Source organism: Octopus bimaculoides, chromosome 11, assembly GCF_046866305.1.
Source record: "Octopus bimaculoides isolate indiv1 chromosome 11, ASM4686630v1, whole genome shotgun sequence".
NCBI lineage: Eukaryota > Metazoa > Mollusca > Cephalopoda > Octopoda > Octopodidae > Octopus > Octopus bimaculoides.
This window is the reverse complement of record NC_142938.1, coordinates 68,470,416-68,492,043: the sequence shown is the minus strand read 5'-3', so window position 1 is coordinate 68,492,043 and position 21,628 is coordinate 68,470,416. Positions and strand designations below refer to the sequence as shown.

Here is a 21,628-nt window from a genome sequence, read left to right as displayed (position 1 = left end):
GGTGCTTATCTGAGCCATTTAATTTAAATGTAGCCTCATCACTCCAAATAATCTTTGTTGGAAAGTGTGCATCTTCTGCACATCTTACCAAGTACCACTTGCATGACACCACTGTTCAGTCTGGATCATCTTCATTGAGAGCATGGATTATTCTTGGAATATAACTTTTCCAATAACAATGCATCCAAAGGTGATGGATGCTTAATTTTGAAACTTCTATGTCACAATTCATTAGTCACACAGATTTTATTCAACTCTAGCTGTATGTTTCTAGTAGCCTTTCTTGCTTTGTGGGGCTCAATTGATGTCAACAGTTTTTCAGAACATTTCTTGTAAATATTTTGAAGAGTTTTGTCTACTTCAAAATTTATTTCTTATTTCAATCGATGGTATGTTGCATAGGTGGATCTCTTTGAAATTCCCCCATAAACAATCTTTGCACTTTGACTGTATTTTCCAACTCCCAGTGGCATTCTAAGATAAGTTTCTTTTCTTCAAAGCTTAGTCTGGCTCTCTTCATCATTTCTAATCTAAAAAAGAAATGAAAATTGAGTTATCAGCTCTTAAAGTGTGTATACACTTTTTTTTTTAGACACATTGTGTGTGCATATATATATATATATACACACACACAATGAGAAAACCCATCAAGCCAAGTAAAATTGTAGTTGTGGCAGATGCCGGTGTCACGCAAATGGCACCTGAGCCAGTGGAACATAAAAGCACCCATTATACTCTGACTGGTTGGCATTGGGAAGGGTATCCAGCTGTAGAAACCATGCCAAATCAGACAGGAGTTTGGTGCAGCCTTCCACCTTGCCAGCCCTGGTCAAACCTGCACCCCATGTCAGCATGTACAGCAGACATTAAATGATGATGATAAGAAAGGGTGCCTTAAAAATAGATGTAGGTAGAGCTGGAAAAAGTAGGGTTCAAGGAAGATTTCTCTTTATATAGCTGATGGGCTCCAGCAAATAGACATAAACTACCCACACTTAGGGCTAATAGGCACAGACATAGCTGTATGGTAAGAAGCTTGCTTCCCAACCACATGGTTCCGGGTTCAGTCCCACTGTGTAGCACCTTGGGCAAATGTTTATACTATAGCCTCCATCTAACCAAAGGTTTGTGAGTGGATTTGATACACAGAAACTGAAAGAAGCCCGTCGTGTGTATGTATGTATATATATATATATATATATAATATGTATGTATGTATTATTCATGTGTGTGTGAGTGTTTGTCCCCCCACCATTGCTTGTCAACCGATGGTGGTGTGTTTACATCCCTGTAACTTAGCAGTTCAGCAAAAGAGTCTGATAGAATGCATACTAGGCTTACAAAGAATAAGTCCTGGGGTTGATTTCTTAGACTAAAACCCTTTAAAGTGGTGCTCCAGCATGGCTGCAGTCAAATGACTAAAACAAGTAAAAGAACATTGTATTCATATATATATACATGTACATATGTTTATGTGTATATATATATATATGTGTGTGTATATATATATATATATATATATGTGTACAAATGTGTATATTATATATATATATATGTATACATGTGTATTTATATATATATACACATGTCTGTGTGTGAATGTCTGAGTTCATATTTCCCCTCATTTTAATGTGTGTGTGTGTGTGTGTTGGTTATAAACAAAAGCCTCTCTGTTCATACAGACAATGTCATTTGCTTTACATGTCTGGGCTTCTTGACATGCCATGACATGTTGTACAATCTTTGAAAGAAAAACAAAACAACTCATGAAGACTCATTTATTTCCAGTTCTCCCAGTGATCATGTCCAAACTGTCCATTGTTCGATAAACCACAGTCTTTTTTTTTTTTTTGCCTTGTTTGGAAACAGATGAGGGTTGGTACCAGGAAGGATATTTTGACCATGGAAAGCACTACCCCTACTTTGTTTCATTTGCTCCATGCTAGCGTGGAAAAGTAGACGTTAAAATGAGGAAGATTTATATAAGGTGGTGCTCCAGCATGGTCGCAGTCTGACTGAGATAAGTAAAAGTAGAAATGATATAAGTACAGGCATGGCTGTATGGTTATGAAGGTTGCTTTGCAACCATGAGGTTTCAGGTTCAATCCCACAGTGCAACACCTTGGGCAAGTGTCTTCTGCTATAGCTCCAGACCAACCACTGCCTTGTGAGTGGATCTGGTTGGTGGAAACTATGTGGAAGCCTGCCATGTGTGTGTGTGTATATATACATATATATTTCGTGTGTGTGTTTGTGTTTGTGTTTGTTCCTGTAATTTTGTGGTTCAGCGAAAAAGGAAAATTACCAAACTCTAAAAAAAATAAGTATGGGAAGCAGTTCCCAGGCAGTGCTTCAGCAAAGCCACAGTCCATTGACTGAAGCTCATAAAAAATGAAAGAAATGTGTGTGTGACAGCGTGCATGCGCATGTGTGTAGTCAGGCAATAACTAACAATTTGTAGCCTAAGTGTCACCTCAGACCAAAACCGTTTACTGATTAGCTTGATTGAGGAGACTCATGATCTGAGGGAATCCAGTTGTGGCCAGCCAGCCTTTTTTTTTTTTTTTTTTTTTCAGACATTGCATAACATAGTTCTAGGCATACAGTTTTTCCTTTCTCAAAAATGATTTAACTGGCATTCACATTAACCTGTCAAAAGTAATGCTTATTTGTTAACTTCATAATTTAGAGGCTCAGCAAAAGACAAGATTAGAATAAGTACCAGATTTTTAAAAAAAAAATACAATTCCTGGGGTTGATTTGTTTGCTAAAACCCTTCGAGGTGGTGTCCCAGTCTGGCCACAATCCAAAGACTGAAACAAGTAAAAGATAAAAGACAAGCATAGTGTGCCTAGTGGACTACATTACCCAATGTGCCCTTCCCTATTTTTTCACACTGTAGAATGCAATTGGGTGAAGCTTGGCTGTTATTTTTAACAGGTCGAGGGGCCACATGCAGTGATCTGGCAGGAACGTAGCTTGTTTACCAACCACATGGTTCCGGATTCAGTCCCACAGCATGGCACCTTGGGCAAGTGTCTTCTACTATAGGGCCAACCAAAGCCTTGTGAGTGGATTTGGTAGATGGAAACTGAAAGAAGCCTGTCATGTATATATATATGTATGTGTTTGTGTCTGTTCGTCCCCCGACCATCGCTTGACAACCGATGCTGGTGTGTTTATGTCCCCGTAACTTAGCATTTCGGCAAAAGAGAGCGATAGAATAAGTACTAGGCTTACAAAGAATAAGTCCTAGGGTTGATTTGTTCAACTAAAGGCAGTGCTCCAGCATGGCCGCAGTCAAATGACTGAAACAAGTAAAAGAAGTATGCTGGGCGAATTGCTTACCAGTATTTCGTCTGTCTTTATCTTCTGAGTTCAAATTCTGCCTAGGTCAACATTGCATTTCATCCTTTCGGGGTCGATAAATTAAGTACCAGTTGTGTACTGGGGTCGATCTAATCGACTGGCCCCTTCCCCTAAAATTTCGGGCCTTGTGCCTAGATTAGAAATGAATATTGATTTCATTGATGAAAATAATGGGTACTTCTTTGGAATTCGCCCCCACCTAATAACTTTTGAACCAGTATTTTTCTTTAGATTCATAGGTTTTCGACATCAGAGATTACAATTTAGCAAAAAAATATCTTTTTAAAATTTCAATCCCCATCAATTTATTTGCTTTGTTTTCACTTGATAAGATGTGCTGTCACACACAATGACAGCTTCCAAAGCCTGTTTCCTAATTGGGTGAAAATTATCAAATTTTAAACCTCTGTAACTTTTTAAAAACATCTTTCTGGAAGGAGTGAAACAACTCCAGCAAATTTAGCTTGAATTTTTAAAAAATTATAGATGTTTAAAGTTTGATCATTTTCACCCAATCAGGAAATAGGATTTGGAAGCTGTCATTTTGTGCATGACAGCATGTCAATTGTAAACAAAGCAAATAAATTGGGAGGGATTGAAATTTTAAAAAAAATTTGCTAACATATTGAAAACATATGAATCTGAAAAAATACAAAAAAAAATAACTGGTTCAAAAGCTATAGGGTGGGGAATTCCGAAGAAGTACCGAATAATGCAAGAAATTTGTAGTGAAATAGTACTTTCTCCTATATGCACAATGCCTGAAATTTCACAGGGTTGGGGCCAGTCAATTATATTGACTCCAGTGCTCAACTGGTACTTATTTTATCGACCTTGAAAAGATGGAAAGCAAAGTTGATTTTGGTAGAATTTGAACTCGGATTGCGAAGTCAGAAGAAATTCCACAAAGCATTTTGTCTGGCAAATAATGGATTCTGCCAACTTGCTGCCTTTTTGTAGTGAAATAATAAAGAGAGATTGTGTGAGATTTATACATGTGGTCTGGTGGTTAAGGTGTAGGGTGTAGCACTCTCAATCTTGAAATTGGGCTTTCAATTCCTGGTCCAAATAATGCATTGTGTTCTTGAACAAAACACTTCATTTCATGTTGTTCCCATCTACTCATGTGTAAATGGATAAACTTGCAACGGACTGGTGTCATGTTGAGGGGGGAATGCTATAATCTCGATCCCTTATACACTATGCAAACTGGGTAAGTGGCCTTCTAAGTCCCAGCCCTCAAGACAGTAATGTCCATATCCATGCCTTTCACAAAGCACATGCAGTGTAAGAGGTGAAATTTCTCCAACTGGTTTAGAATGAGGAGGACGACCGATAGGCGATCATGCACAACCTGCTTCTTCCTGATGGAAGCATTAAAAAGCAAACAAAGTTATTGTATGTGAAACTCATTTTTGGCTAGAAAATAGTGAAGTATAGATTTTCATTGTAAACACGGTAATTGTGCTGTTGGTAGCACCTTGAGGTTCTACTAACCTAAAATACCCCACATGTACGTACACAAACACATATACACACACAGATATTACTGACCTAAAATATTACACATAATAACAAAATTATTGATTTTAGTATTTTATATGCAGATACATTTAATTACCTAAAAAGATTACACACAAATATTATTGACCATTTGTTTAAATATTTGAAAAGCTAAATTGATTATTGTTATTATTATTATTGAGGACAAGGTGGTGACCTGGCAGAATCAATAGGACGTGCCAAATGAAATACTTAGGTGCATTTCTTCCAGCTGACAATGCTGTGTTCAAAGTTGGAAGATAATGCTGACCTTTGCTGAGGTCAACTTTGTCTTTCATCCTTCTGTGGTTGTTAAAATAAGTACCAGTTGAGCACTGGGGTAATGTAACTGGTCTGGGACTGGAATAGTGTTTTGGATACATGGACGGACTGTGTAGAGCCAGCACATAGCAGAAATGGGTACAAAAGCCTCTAAAATCTGATCAGAAACTTACAGCTGTCTGACAGGTACTAACTGGATTCCCCTGATGAGTCAGTATGGACAGGAAGCATTTTACATAGTTCAAACTAATGTGTGAAAAACAAAATAGGAATTTTGAAAGAGGTATGTATAAAACTAGATTTTAAACATTGAATGGCTATGGAGATTCACCAAAATAGAATAGTAATTAAAGGGGTTTATAGATAATAAAAATAATTGGTTGGGAAACACTGATTTGATGTCTATTTTCCATGTTGGCAGAGTCAAATGGTTTGACAAGATCTGGCAAGCTGCAGGGCTGCACTGAGCTCCAGAGTCAGCTTTGGCATATTTTCTATGGTTGAATACCCTGCCAAACACCAATCACCTTACAGTGTGTATTGAGTACCTTTTTGTTTTTTGTGTGCCACCAGTACTAGTGAGGTCACCAAGTAAGCTGCTAGACAAGAAAAGAACATGAAAAAGGAAAACTTCCATGCGTAAGTGAGGGGTTTTGGGAAGAGTGAAGTAGCTTTATGCCAGGTTCTGAGAGGCTAAAGTATGATAGAAGCACAAGAACAGATGTCTTGTTATAGAGGAGTGACATGGCTACTCCATATTATAAGAGTGAGTAGTAATAATTAGGGAGATGAAGATAAAGAAAGATGGTAGTGATGGTGTGCAAGAGCAAACTCAGGGTAGGAGAGCACAAAAAGGGAAAGAGTCGGTGGATCAGATGGAAGGGTGGTGGTTTCACAAGAATGTGATATAAAAAAGTAATATAGAGAACAAAGGTTTGAGGTGGGGTAGGAAACAATAATCTTGTTCTCTCCTGCATGTTGTGATCTCATATTTCCTTAACACAAAACCTGACACTTGTTCAAAACAGTCACACCCTACCATAAACGGTCTCTTTTTCTACTTGATTACTCTTTATAACTATTGATATTAGCAATGTCTTTTGATATATGGTACAGCACACTGTCCCTACTACAGCCAGAACTAATTTCATCTGATTCTAAATCTACCCTGATTAGAAACACTGTATTTCTACATGTTAAATGGGGCTGAATTAAAACCCATAGAGGCGCTGAGCGCTTAAAAGATTTTGGTGCCTCCATCATCATCATCATCATCATCATCATCATCGTTTAACATCCGCCTTCCATGCTAGCATGGGTTGGACGATTTGACTGAGGACTGGTGCAACCGGATGGCTACACCAGGCTCCAATCTAATTTGGCAGAGTTTCTACAGCTGGATGCCCTTCCTAACGCCAACCACTCAGAGAGTGTAGTGGGTGCTTTTACGTGTCACCCGCACGAAAACGGCCACGCTCGAAATGGTGTCTTTTATGTGCCACCCGCACAAGAGCCAGTCCAGGGGCACTGGCAACGATCTCGCTCAAAAACCCTGCAAGGCCAGTCAGGCGGTACTGGTAACGGTCACGCTCAGGATGGTACATCTTATGTGCCACCCGCACAAGAGCCAGTCCAGGGGCACTGGCAACGATCTCACTTGGCTTGCCGGGTCTTCTCACGCACAGCACATTTCCAAAGGTCTCGGTCAGTAGTCATATATGTATATAATTTAAAATATAAATTTTTAGTTTTCAAAATGAAACAAAACTAACTGTAAAATGGAAAATAACATTTATTTTTATATACTTCCATTTTATTTATGTTTGAAAAGTTTTCTACATTTTTTTTAATTGCAAAGTCTTTAATCAGATTCTCATTATGACACGACGAACACTTTGAAATTATATTTCTCATCATCATCATCATTTAACGTTCATTGTCCATGCTGTATGTATGTATGTGTGTGTATCTATCTATCTATCTATCTATCTATCTATTTCACTTGTCTATGACTTTCAGATGTTTTAACACCCAGTATTATAACAGAGTCATCCCTAAGCTTTATACTGCAGCAAATCTGGTGTACAAACAAACCATATACATTGAGTATTTGCATCAGCATGGCCGCAGCTCTGAGCTGAAACTTTGAAATGAAATGAAATATATATATATATATATATATATATATATATATATATATATTCCAGCATGGCTGCAGTCAAATGACTGTAACAAGTAAAAGAATATATATATATAGATATATAATTGATGGGTAAGAACATGCCTAGGACAACTCGGTATATCTAGTGGGAAATCCCCTTCTTTATGCATGTACCTGATGTGACACAAACAACACATTAAATGCACAAAATCCTACCCATAATGGACAGTTGCAGGATGGGTTGAAACAATTGTCAAACTGAATAAAGACTAGTGCTGAATCTCTCTTCCGTTTCCTTCATCAAGTTCTAATCTCAACTAAGACTGCAGAATTCCTGATGTAGATCCAGAGGAAATATACCCAAACCATGGATGACACCAGGTAGCCCAAACTGTGAATATGCTTTACTCAACACACTAATTGCTATACACCCATTCATCCCCAAATTACATGAGTGGCTGTGTGGTAAGTAGCTTGCTTACCAACCACATGATCCCAGGTTCATTCCCACTGCGTGGCACCTTGGGCAAATGTCTTCTACTATAGCCTCGGGCCGACCAAAGCCTTGTGAGTGGATTTGGTAGATGGAAACTGGAAGAAGCCTGTCGTATATGTATATATATATATATATATATATGTTTGTGTGTCTGTTTGTCTCCTCCAGCATCGCTTGACAACCGATGCTGGTGTGTTTGCGTCCCCATAACTTAGCGGTTCGGCAAAAGAGACTGATAGAATAAGTACTAGGCTTACAAAGAATAAGCTCTGGGGTCGATTTGCTTGACTATAAAGCCGGTGCTCCAGCATGGCCGCAGTCAAATGACTGAAACAAGTAAAAGAAAAGAAAAGAATATATATATATATATATATATATATATATATATATATATATATATATATATGGTTTATTAATAAAGCTACAAAGACATCACAAAAATCTCAGAGTTTCATGTTCCCATTCATCAGGTCCAACAAATGAGAATGGTGAAACTCTAAGTAACAGTTTTTATGATATCTTTGCAGCTTTATTAATAAAGCATATTACTCTACCTTTGGTATTCGAGTACTATTTTTCTATCCCACCTTGTTTCACATTTATGTGCTTACTCTGGTATATATATATATATATATATATATATATATATATATATATATATATATATATATATATATATATGTATGTATATATTATATGTATAGAAATATAGAAATAAAAGGAGCAAAAATACTAGAGATTCAGTAAACAACATGTGGTCAAATTATGAGTTGAAAATATGTAAAGAAAGATGAAGTATATATATCATATATATATATATATATATATATATATATACACATACAAGGTGCATTCAAAAGGTATTCGACTTTATTTTTTCCTACCAAGACTAATACAATGTGGGCAAAATCCTTTGGGTGGGAGATGATGATCCTTTTTCTGTGTGTGGGTGAAAATTTTTGTTCCAGTAGGCTGCATCAGTTCCTGGCTGTTATGCCTAGACCACAGATGTGTACTGCACACTCGTCAGATTTTCATTTTCATGCTATATGACCAAATGCATCAAGCAGAAATAGGTTTTGCCAAAAGCTTGGTGATACTCAAGCTCAAACCATCCGGAAGATTCAGCAGGCTTTTGGTGATGATGCCATGGGCAAAAGTGAGATCATAGAATGGTACAATTGTTTCAAACATGCTCACACTTCAGTGGAGAGAGGGGCATGCTCATGCAGACCATCCACAAGCCAACACAAGGAGCTGATTGAGAAGGTTCAGTGAATAGTTATGGAAGACCATAATGTAACAATCCAGGATATTGCTCATGAAGTGGGAATAAGCACAGGATTAACGCATTCCATTTTAATGCAGGATTTGTGCATGTGGAGAGTGTTGGGAAATGTCCCCAAGGTGCCAGCAGAGAAGCGGAAACAACTCCACATGGAAATCACTTGGGACATGTTGGACTGTGCAAACCAGTACCCAGACTTCATGAAGACCATTATCAGTGGTGATGAAACATAGATTTGTCTTCGGTCATCCTGCATGAAAATGAAGATCCAAAGAGTACGAACTACATATCTGTACTCTAGGCATAACAGCTGAGAACTGATACCATGAAAATTTTCACACATGGGCAGGAAGGAACATTATTTCAATGATTCTAAATGGATTCAAGAATGAACTATTCTAGGACAAATAAAATGTTTGGAACTTCTTCCAAGAGAGTTGATTAAATATAAATCTTTGAAGTCTTTGGTAAAACCCTCTAAATCAATTCTCTCATTTTTTTTGTTAAAGATGGTAGGGTATGGTTTGAAAGAGAGTTAGCTGTATTTTCTAGTCAGTTGAACAACCACATAGAGGCTCCCTTGGTGATAATGAAGATGATAGTAGTGGTGAGGATAATGATGATGACGATGGTGGTGGTGATGGTGGTAGTAGTGGTGATAATGATGATGAAGATGGTAATGATATAATTATGAAACTGATGACAATGATTAAGATAACAATGAGAAAAGAATGATGAATGTGGTAAAGATGCTGCTGCTGCTGATGATGATGATGATGATGAATGCTGAAGATGATGGTGGTGGTGGTGGTGGTGGTGGTGGTTTTGGAAGTAAGACGATGATGGTGATGATAGTGAGAGAGACTAAAGCTATTGACATCACAAACCATGAATCAGTAATAATGAAAAGTTAAGTGAGAGAGAGAGAGAGAGAGTGGAAAACAGACAAACAGTCAGACAAAGTGAGAGTTAACAGGTTCTAAAAAACCATAATCCATACTTCTTCTCTGCCATCGGGGGGGGGGGGGGGACAACCCAACCAAAACATTTTTCCAGCCCCCACATATTTTTTATCACACTCTGAATAACCTCAAACATCCTTTCATTGTTCAAACACAACTAGATCTCCACTCCCCCACCCCCACCCCCACCCCAACACACACACACACACACACACACGCAACGAGGTTCCCCACCACCACCACCACCCTCTCTTCAAACACTACCAGTATAACCACCATCTCAAGTACCACCACCACCACCACCACTACCACTACAACAACAACATGCACCATCACAAGCACCACTGCCACAACCACCACCACCACCACCACCACCACCACCATCACCACCAAGATCACCCTCTCTACACCACTGCCACCGCCACCGTCACCACCACCACCACCACTTTTACTGAGGAAAGAGTCTTGCCAAACACTTACCGAGCCCGACCCCCGACCCCTCCCCACCGGGTGAACTCAATGTGGGGTTATCAATTCTAAAAAAGAAGACCAAATTTTAAGTGAGAGGAAATGACAACACGATATGATATTTACCCCTTCTTTAAATGGGCCAATAATCTTTATGCTGTCTATGTTGACACAAGTCTAAATTACAGCATTTTTTTGTGAAAAACTATTTTACTAATTGCTTCTATCAATAGACTGCCTCATTCTCACTCTCAGACATTATTATCACCGAGAGCATTCTTTCTTTTTCCCTATCATATTTGTTTAGATATACATACATACATACATACATACATACATGCATGCATGCATACATTCATACATACATACATACACACACACATACATACATGCATGCATACATACGTGCATGCATACATACATACATATATACATACATACAAAACACACACACGCACACACATACACATAAGTATGTATGTACACACACACACATACACATGTATATTGGGTTGGCAGGAAAGTAATTTCGGTGTTTTAGTTGGAAATAAGTCATTTTTTTTTCATACAAATAATGAACTTTAATCAATTATATATTTTCCATTTTGTTTGATGACCTTTGACCATCTTTCTGGCAACTTCATGAGTCCACGTTCATAGAACTTCTTGTCTGTATCAGCCAAAAACTGAAGCAAGTGTGATTTTAGGTTATCATCATTATTGAAAGTTTTACCATTCAAAGAATTTTGCAAACTTCAAAATAAATGTTAATCTGATGGTGTAAGGTCAGGGCTATATGGTGGATGTGACATCACTTCCCAACCAAGCTCCAATAATTTTTCATGAGTTAGCAAAGACATGTATGGTCCAGCATTGTCATGGTGGGACACAATTCCTTTATAATTTGCCAGATCTGGCCGTTTTTCTTTGATTGCTTCCTCCAGTTTCATTAGTTGTTGACAGTAAGCATCTGAATTGATTGTTTGATTCCTTGGAAGCAGCTCAAAATACACAACACCTTTGTAATCCCACCAAATTGACAGCATGACCTTTTTTTGATGCAATTCAGCTTTCGATGTGATTTGTGCTGGTTCATTATGCTTGGATGATGATCACTTTCGATTGATGTTATGGTAGACAATCCACTTTTCATCACCAGTGATGATTTGTTTCGAAAAAAGGTAGATTTCATTGTGTTTGAGACGCATGTCACAAATATTGATTCATTGTGTTAAGTGATTTTCTTTGAATTTATGTGGAACCCAAATATCAAACTTCTTAATGAGTCCAAGACATTTTAAGTGATTTTTAATTGTTGTGTGTGATACATTTAGCCTCTCTGCAATCTCTCGCACAGTTATATGACAATCAGATTCAATTATGGCTTTGATTTGGTCATCATCAACTTCAGTTGGTCAACCAGAACATAGGTCATCTTTGAGTGAAGAATCTCCAGAATGGAATTTTTTAAACCGTTTCTGACATGTGCATTCTGTTACGTAATTAATACCATAAACTTCGCATCTCTCTTTGTGAAACTCAGCAGCTGCTTTGCCTTTATGAAAATAAAAGAGCAAAATATGGTGAAAATGTTCCTTTTTGCACTCCATGTTAAAATTGACACTAAACTAACAGTTGTAAACAAACTTACGCACAATTTGCTTGTAAAGTAAGCTAAAAGTAATGGCTATCAAATGCCAAAAGGAAAAAATCATAACATTGACAAAAGTCATTAAAAAAAATCATAACTCTATCTATTTACTTTCTTGCCAACCCAATATATATATATATAAGTATATATATATATATACCCTTATATATATGAGTAGATGGGAACAACATGAAATATGTTCAAGAACACAATGCATTATATATGTGAATATATATATATATATACATATATATATATATATATATATATATATATATATATATATATATATATATATATATATATATATATATAAGGGTGGCAGAACCATTAGCACACTGGGCAAAATGCTTAGCGGTATTTCCTCTGCCGTTATGTCCTGAAGTCAAATTCTGCCGAGGTCGACTTTTGGGGTCGATTAAATAAGTACCAGTGTCAACGCTACCTGTGATTTGGCGAGTCTGCAACAAAATGTCATGGCACACTGAGTCTTTGTATTTTTTTCAAAGTGAATGTGTCTGTCAGGTTGTAGAAAACTAGCATTATTGCAAAAGGGTGTTGGAGCTTGTGTGGAGAATGACACAGAGAGGCCTCTTCAAGTGCATTATCATATTGATCATCTGTATCCAAAAGTCCCCATTTTGAGCAGGCATCTTTGAAAGTGTCACATAAGTGGCCATCCACTGTGCAGAGGTTGTTGAAGGAGGTTGGTCCCTTGATGACATGAAGTAAGAGCTGCAGATGGAAGCATTCGGAGTTCAACGGGTGAACTGTGTAGGTGCATCTGATTGTGTCGCCTTTGTACACGGCTGGATCCAACTGCATAGGCCAGCCTTGTTTTCGTCGTTGCCACTGGGAACATGATTGATTCCATGTATAATAACATGGCACTTCAGCGTACAAAATAGACTTTGCGAATGGGTTGACTGTGCATAGGTGAAAGAAGGCCATGAGAGGTGGGGAGAATATATAAGACTAACAAAGCTGTAATAAAGTGAATTGCTAATATATTTAATGTGGTGAACACTATAACTTTAAGTAACTAAGACTATGGCAACATCAAGATAGGGCAAACTTTGTAAAACATGATCACCACAAAATACTTTCACAGGGCAGCTGCTTTTTGAATGAAGTTGTTTTCTGTGAAGTAAATTCACTTCCTATTTTTCAAATGAATGCTGAGATGAATCATAGGAGGGTATCGTTCATGAATTGGGAATCTTCAGGTTCTGCATATGGCTTCATTGGTGGATATGTAGCATCCAGTTTCGAAAAGAGTCACTTCATCATTTGTAAAATCTGTTGATCATATAGATTTTATTTGAAAAACGACTCTGCCCAATCCATTGGTAATGTACTTGCATACATAACATATGGATTTGACAGAATTCTACAGTGGTGTGTGCATGAAATGTTTTGTAGAGCATCTCGTGGGGTACGACCCACCAATTGTCAACCAAAAAAGTATAGTGAGGGATACAAATGTAAGGGAGAGAATCAATTTCTGAATGTTACTTCACAAAGAGTTACCACAATAGTCACCATATAACAGAAATGGAGGTTTTTTTTAACCCTTTCTGACACAAGAAGCCCCATTACTCCATAAGTGAAAAATCTAAAGAGTGTAGAACCATCTGTGGGACATAAGTGATGTATGTGCCAAGCATGAAAGAAATCGGATGAAAAATATTGATTTTAAGTGGGATCAAGTAAATGGCCTGTCACATACACACAAACACATCTTCCATATCATCATCATCATCGTTTAACGTCCGCTTTCCATGCTAGCATGGGTTGGACGATTTGACTGAGGACTGGTGAAACCGGATGGCAACACCAGGCTCCAGTCTGATTTGGCAGAGTTTCTACAGCTGGATGCCCTTCCTAACGCCAAATATATATATTTATATAAAGTATAATTATAAAAATATAATAAATATTATTATTACAATTATATTCTTATAATTATACTTTAAATATTAACTTAACCCATATGATCTTTTTTGTACACTGGGCACTGATAAATCATTAATTTAATGACTTTATCCTAATTATGTGTAGATACATATGTATGTGTGTGTATGATTTTATAATAAAAACTGAAAGTCTTGTGAAGTACAACCACCTAGGGTTTCCTGACTGAAGCATTAATTTATTTTGCCATTTTTCAAACTAAGAACAAGCCATTTGTCAGTTGGTTTTTAAGCAGGTGACGTTTGAATAAGAGTCCCTTACATAAAAAGCAACTGACAAATGGCCTTGTTCTCAGCTTGAAAAATGGCAAAATAAATTAATGCTTTGGTCAGGAAACCCTGGGTGGTTGTATTTCACAAAATTTGTGGTTTTTACTATTATGTTATCTTTACTCTCTTAGCTGATTGAGTACTTTTCTCTTTGTTGAAGACTTACCACATAATATATATATTTACACACACACACACACACATATGTACATACATACATGCATGTAAAATCATGTTTTGAATTCTATTTTCCTGCTTGTATCACAAGACTTAAAACTTTAGCTTGGAGATCAGATCTTTAGCCAGCATGAGCAAAATATTTTCACAATTCTCCAAAATAAATGTTCAGTGACTCTGCCCACCTGAAAATGAGACCAGAAGTTCTAGAAACATTGAACTACATGCTACCATAACTCAATCTGAATTTCAAAGAATATCTAGACTATCATTTTCCCCCACTTTTTTCTTTTAGTAGAAAACAAACACAACTCAATAAAGCACCATACTAAAATTTAAAAATAACTTAACAGTTATTATAATGATGATGATCCGTCGTCATCGTCATCATCATCATCATCATCACCTTCATCCTCATTTTCCCAAGATGCTTTTGATTAGACATGCAGTTCAGTAGAATTAAAGAAATAAAGTGTATGCTGTAACAAAAGAAAATATCTGACATTCTTTTTAATATCTTTTGAAGAAACGACTCAAATTCCATTTATTTTACATTTTTCTCTGTAGACTCTTGTACAAACCTAGCAAACCCATTCACCTTGGGTCTTAGTGTTTATTATTGACTGAGTTTTAGTTTATATTTCATTGAGATTTAACTGTTTAGCATTTAAACTGACCATATCTGGCCAAAGTATTTTGCCTCATTTGTGTTCAAACTGGCCAGACCCAACATCTCACACTTACTCTACAATGTCATGGTAAAAATAAACATCATAAAAACCTCGAAACTGCAAAATAAAACATGATAAATTCATAGCAATGTAAATAAATAAACAATACATACGACAGAGTAATCTGAATGCTAGAAGGTTAAGGATTAAAATTCATTGAAATTTTGATTATAATTTATTGATTTTCAGTGATTAATTCTGTTGAGTTTTAGAGATGGTATCTCACTGAGTTTTAAGGATTATAATTTGATTGATTGATAGATCTAGTGGTATACCAGATTAAGTTTGTGCTAGTACAATCATTAATTTTTTTTACTGTGGAAAGCAGATATATCAACTCAAAACTTCATTACCGTTAACCACAGAAAGCAGTTTTACATAACAACCTATTTTTTACTGAAAATGTCTTTTGAAATTATTTTCTGTTGAGATTTGTTAACTTTATTGAGACAACACGAGTTGCAGAAAATATCAGTTCTATTTTCAGTAGATATTCAACATCAATACTGGCTGAAATAACCATGAGATTTAATTTTGCAGTGAAAGGGTTAATATCCAGATATCCAGTTAAAATATGGGCAAAACCAAGGCAAAACTTCCTCCAAAAATAAAAATAACAAACAAATGTAGAGCATCAATGCAATTACAATATGGAGTAAAGAAAAGGCACAGGAAGAAAATCAACAGAATGAATAGATGTCCTTCATTAAGTGCAACTGCTGAAACATTAGAAAGTTGTATTTGTTTTTTCATTTATCTTTCACTTGTTTCAGAGATTGGATTGTGGTCATGCTGGGCTTTTAGTTGAACAAATCATTCCCAGGGCTTATTTTTAAAGTCAGGTACTTATTCTATCAGTTTCTTTTGACTAACTGCTAAGTTATAGGGATGTAAACAAGCCAAAACTGGTTATCAAACAATGGGGGGATAGACACAAAGGCACACACATACACAGACACATGCTCACACACACATTATAATATATACAATGGACTTCTTCCTGTTTGTGTCTATTAAATCCACTCTCAAAGCTTTGGTTGACCTGGAGCTTTATTAGAAGATTTCAGCCCAAGGTGTCTTGCAGTGGAACTGAACTTGAAGCCAGGTGGTTGGGAAGCAAACTTCTTACCACACAGCCATATCTACACCATGACAAATGTTTTTCTTCCTCTCCTTTCTTTCATAGGATAATTACATTTATAAATAATAATAAATGCGCCCTTTTAAGGCCTAGCCAGGCTCATGGGCCCGGTTTCTCAGTTTCAATGGTGTATGTGTTCTCCAGCTGGACGGGACGCCAGTCCATCTCAGCGTTACTCATTTTTGCCAGCTGAGTGGACTGGAGCAACGTGAAATGAAGTGTTTTGCTCAAGAACACAATGCGTTGCTCGATCCAGGAATCGAAACCACAATCTTACGATCATGGTGCTGACACCCTAACCACTAAGCCACGCGCTTCCACAATTACATTTATACTGCACTCTTATTTGTTGCTTTTGTTTCATTTTCGTTTTTATTTTTGGTGGTGGGTTACTGTTTCTTTTTGCTTTTCTTCATATCTTTTTGGGGATTCCTGAATATAATTGACTGAGTTTTAGCATTTAGCAATTATATCTGCCCTTGTTTTCATAACAGGATTTAAACTTCATCCCTTTGGGTTCTGACTTAAAATTCATTCAAATCTAAATCCATCTGGAATCCATAAAATAAGCCACAGTAATACAATAATACTGATTACACCAGCTATATTGGTCACTCTCAAACACTGGTGTTACACTTTGACAAAAACTAAATTTTCACTGATCAAATGTGTCAATCAGCATTGAAAAGAGACATTCAATGCTTCATGGCATGAGGATGGAATTTCGGTTTGTTTCCAAAGTTAATTAATCTGTTCACTTTGAAACGTATTATTTAGGAAAAAAATGTTCTTCGAAAAACAGTCTTTTGAAATTAGAAGTTTTAAAATAAAATAAAAAATGTATGTATCTTTGTGTTTCTTTATTATGTATTTTGTGCATAAAATTCAGAGTAGCAAGAGAATGACTTTACTTTTACTATGGTGTTGAGTACTCTTTTTTCCAACAACCAACACTAAGTAGGTATGTATATGTACGTAAGTGTGTATGTGTGTGTGAGTGAGTGTTTGTGTGTGTGAGTGTGTTTTTGTGTGTGTGAGTGAGTGTTTGTGTGTGTGAGTGTGTTTTTGTGTGTGTGAGTGAGTGTGTGTTTGTGTGTGAGTGTTTGTGTGTGTGTGTGTGAGCGAGTGTGTGTGTGTGTGTGAGCAAGTGTGTGTGTGAGCGAGTGTGTGTGTGTGAGCAAGTGTGTGAGCGAGAATGTGTGTGAACAAGTGTGTATGTGTGTGAGCGAGTGCGTTTGTGTTTGTGTGTGTGTGTGTGTGTGTGTGTTTTTGTGAGTGTGTTTGTGTGTGTGTGTGTGTGTGTATTTCATCAGTAAATTATAAATCCGAAAGAGAAGCACACTCTAAGTTATAGAGCAGGAGAGTATTTAGAGAATGTTAGTTTAAAGGGTTACCTAGGGTTTCGTGTCCATAAAGCACTTAGCTTTACACACGTCTAGTCAGACCCTAATGAAGAAAGGTTATAGGTCACCAGCCATTAAGGTCTGATGAGACATGTCTAAAGCTAATACTTTATGAATGCGAAACACTTGGTAACCCTATGAACTGGCCATAACTAACATTCTCTAAATATATATATATATATTTGTATGTATGCATGTGTGTGTGTGTGTGTGTGTGTATGTGTGAATGTTTAAAAATCCTTTTTTCTTTGTGCAATATACAATGTGTGATATGAGGATGGTTTGCATGAAATGTATGATATTATTAGTATTCAATGTGATGTTATTGATACAAATGGTTTTATATGAATATATATATATAGATACAAGATGATAATTAATCAGATTAATGTTAAGAAATACTATGTCGAAAATATTAAATCCTTTAGTTTATTAGATCCATCATTAGTTAATTGGTTCAACTTTGAAGTCTCTGCTTGGAAGGAACTTCACTAGTGTTATTCCATTTTCTTGCATGGACTTTTTATCCTCAGGCGACATCGGTACCTGATTGTTTTCACTTTTTTCTGGCTTTGAAAGTGTTTTCTCCCGATGCAGGTTTTCCATGCTGGACTGAAAATAGAAAAAAATATAAATTTTGTTATATTATATATTGTATTTATTTCATAAATTTTGTTATATTATATATTGTATTTATTTCATAAATTTTGTTATATTATATATTGTATTTATAAATTTTGTTATATATAGGGTGAAAAACTAGAGGTAGTCGATAGCTTCCGCTATCTGGGCGACCAAGTTAGTAGTGGGGGTGGGTGCGCTGAAAGTGTAGCTGCTAGAATAAGAATAGCCTGGGCAAAGTTTAGAGAGCTCTTACCCCTGCTGGCGACAAAGGGACTCTCACTCAGAGTAAAAGGCAGACTGTATGACGCATGCGTACGAACAACCATGCTACATGGCAGTGAAACATGGGCTGTAACTGCTGAGGACATACGTAAGCTCGCAAGGAATGAAGCCAGTATGCTCCGTTGGATGTGTAATGTCAATGTGAATACCCGTCAGAGTGTAAGTATCTTGAGAGAAAAGCTGAACATTAGAAGCATCAGTTGTGGCGTGCAAGAGAGACGATTGCGCTGGTATGGACATGTGGTGAGAATGGAGGAGGATAGCTGCGTGAAAAAGTGCCACACCCTAACAGTTGAGGGAACCCGTGGAAGAGGTAGGCCCAGGAAGACCTGGGCTGAGGTGGTGAGGCAAGACCTTCGTACATTGGGCCTCACCGAGGCGATGACTACTGACCGAGACCTTTGGAAATGTGCTGTGCGTGAGAAGACCCGGCAAGCCAAGTAAGATCGTTGACAGTGCCCCTGTACTGGTTCTTGTGCGGGTGGCACATGAGATGCACCATTTTGAGCGTGGCCGTTGCCAGTACCGCCTGACTGGCTCCTGTAGGATTTTCGAGCGAGATCGTTGACAGTGCCCCTGGACTGGCTTGTGCGGGTGGCACATAAAAGACACCATTTCGAGCGTGGCCGTTTTCGTGCGGGTGACACGTAAAAGCACCCACTACACTCTCTGAGTGGTTGGCGTTAGGAAGGGCATCCAGCTGTAGAAACTCTGCCAAATCAGACTGGAGCCTGGTGTTGCCATCCGGTTTCACCAGTCCTCAGTCAAATCGTCCAACCCATGCTAGCATGGAAAGCGGACGTTAAACGATGATGATGATGATGTATTTATTTCATAAATTTTGTTATATTATATATTGTATTTATTACACAACATTACATTACATTATATTACATATTATCATCATCATCGTTTAACATCCGCTTTCCATGCTAGCATGGGTTGGACGATTTGACTGTGGACTGGTGAACCAGGTGGTTACACCAGGCTATTATACTATATTATATTTATTATATTATATATAGTGAAGGCACATGGCCAAGTGGTTAGCGTATTGCACTCATGATTGCAAGTTTGTGGTTTCAATTCCTGAACCAGGTGGTGCATTCTGTTCTTGAGCATATCACTTCATTTCACATTGCTCTGTGATCACGTTGGTATGTGGCATGTGGCACACCATGCAACTGTACAACCAATGTTTATCTGATGGAGGGAGTGAGCTAATGTCCAATACAATCATTTGACCACTGTACACAAAACATCTGTGCTGGCTGCTCAGCAAGAATTTGCAGAACCCTTATCTGTCATTTACAACAGGAGAGTCCACCATCACCACCACCACCACCACCACCACCACCACTATATCATAGATTTGTTGTTGTTGTTGTTGTTGACACTCCGTCGCTTACGACGTCGAGGGTTCCAGTTGATCCGATCAACGGAACAGCCTGCTTGTGAAATTAACGTGCAAGTGGCCGAGCACTCCACAGACACGTGTACCCTTAACGTAGTTCTCGGGGATATTCAGCATGACACAGTATGACAAGGCTGACCCTTTTGAATTACAGGCACAACAGAAACAGAAAGTAAGTGTGAGAGAAAGTTGTGGTGAAAGAGTACAGCAGGGTTCGCCACCATCCCCTGCCGGAGCCTCATGGAGCTTTAGGTATTTTCGCTCAATAAACACTCACAACGCCCGGTCTGGGCATCGAAACCGTGATCCTATGACCGCGAATCCGCTGCCCTAACCACTGGGCCATTGTGCCTCCATATCATTGATGCTAATTTTATAAATATTGGTGGGAATTCACAAGTGGTGGTGGTGGTGATGGTGAAGGTGGAGGTTGCTCAATGATTTTGCAGAAATTAGTATTAATTAGTATTAATTAACCTCCTTGGGATTATAGTCGTACAGCTCCTCTACAGCAAGGAACTGTCCCTATGCTCCCTTCTCTCATACTTTAACACCTCACCTTCTGGCATAAAGATATCTCCTCAGTGTTCATAGCGTTGCAAACTGTATGCCACCCCCTCTAGTGCTGGCGGCAACACAAAAAAAGAAAACCTGTACATGCTATAGAAACCATGCAGTATTTGAACCTGTCAGATTCTGTCAAACCGTCCTATGCATGCTAGCATAGAAACATGATGACGATGGTAGTAGTGATTGTGGTGGTGGTAGTGGTGGTGGTGGTGGTAATGATGATGATGATGAGGAGGAGGAGGAGGAGGACTTTCAAAAGGTTTGGTAAAATATTTGTAATAATGTTGACTAACTTAAATCACATGACATCATTCATGTTATGATGAGATTTTAATTTAAATATGAACACTTTATTATAGGGTAATTTCAGGCAGATCTACATTTAATGAGTTAAAAGATAGAACAGCATGCTATTTTAAGTAAATGGCAAGCCTGTAATAACAAGATGACCTTTTAACTGAGAACAGTAAAGGAGAGGAATGATGGTCTGCTTCCATAATTAGCAAGTATAACTCAAGTATAACTAGTTTAAATGAGTAATTAAGTTGCTTTGAGGATTATGAAGATGGATTGGTGAAATTGCTCGAGGGACAGGTGAGATACCTTGCAGTATCTGTTCTAGTTCTTGATGTTCTGAAAACAGCAACACCTGTAATGATACTAGTGCTAAGCTGTAACAGCTCATGTTGGCAGCTTTTCCTTTGGATAAAAATTGGTAGTGTGAATAAGGGAAACTTTCATGCATGATCAATTGCAAACCTTCTACAAAAACATCTTGCCAGGCCTACACATGCATATTGCAGAGACATAGGCAACATTGACTA

At 37.6% G+C, this 21,628-nt stretch overlaps 1 protein-coding gene across 1 annotated transcript in view; it reads right to left on the bottom strand.

Annotated features, from left to right (window-relative positions):
* Window positions 1-15,526: 15,526 nt before the first annotated feature.
* LOC106879699 (potassium channel, subfamily K, member 16) overlaps window positions 15,527-21,628 on the bottom strand; it is a 134,198-nt gene continuing 128,096 nt past the window's right edge. The window contains exon 5 of the mRNA XM_052971910.2: window positions 15,527-18,526. Within this exon, the coding sequence (XP_052827870.1) occupies window positions 18,359-18,526 (168 nt within the window). The 3' untranslated portion in view covers window positions 15,527-18,358. The remainder of the gene's footprint in view (window positions 18,527-21,628) is intronic.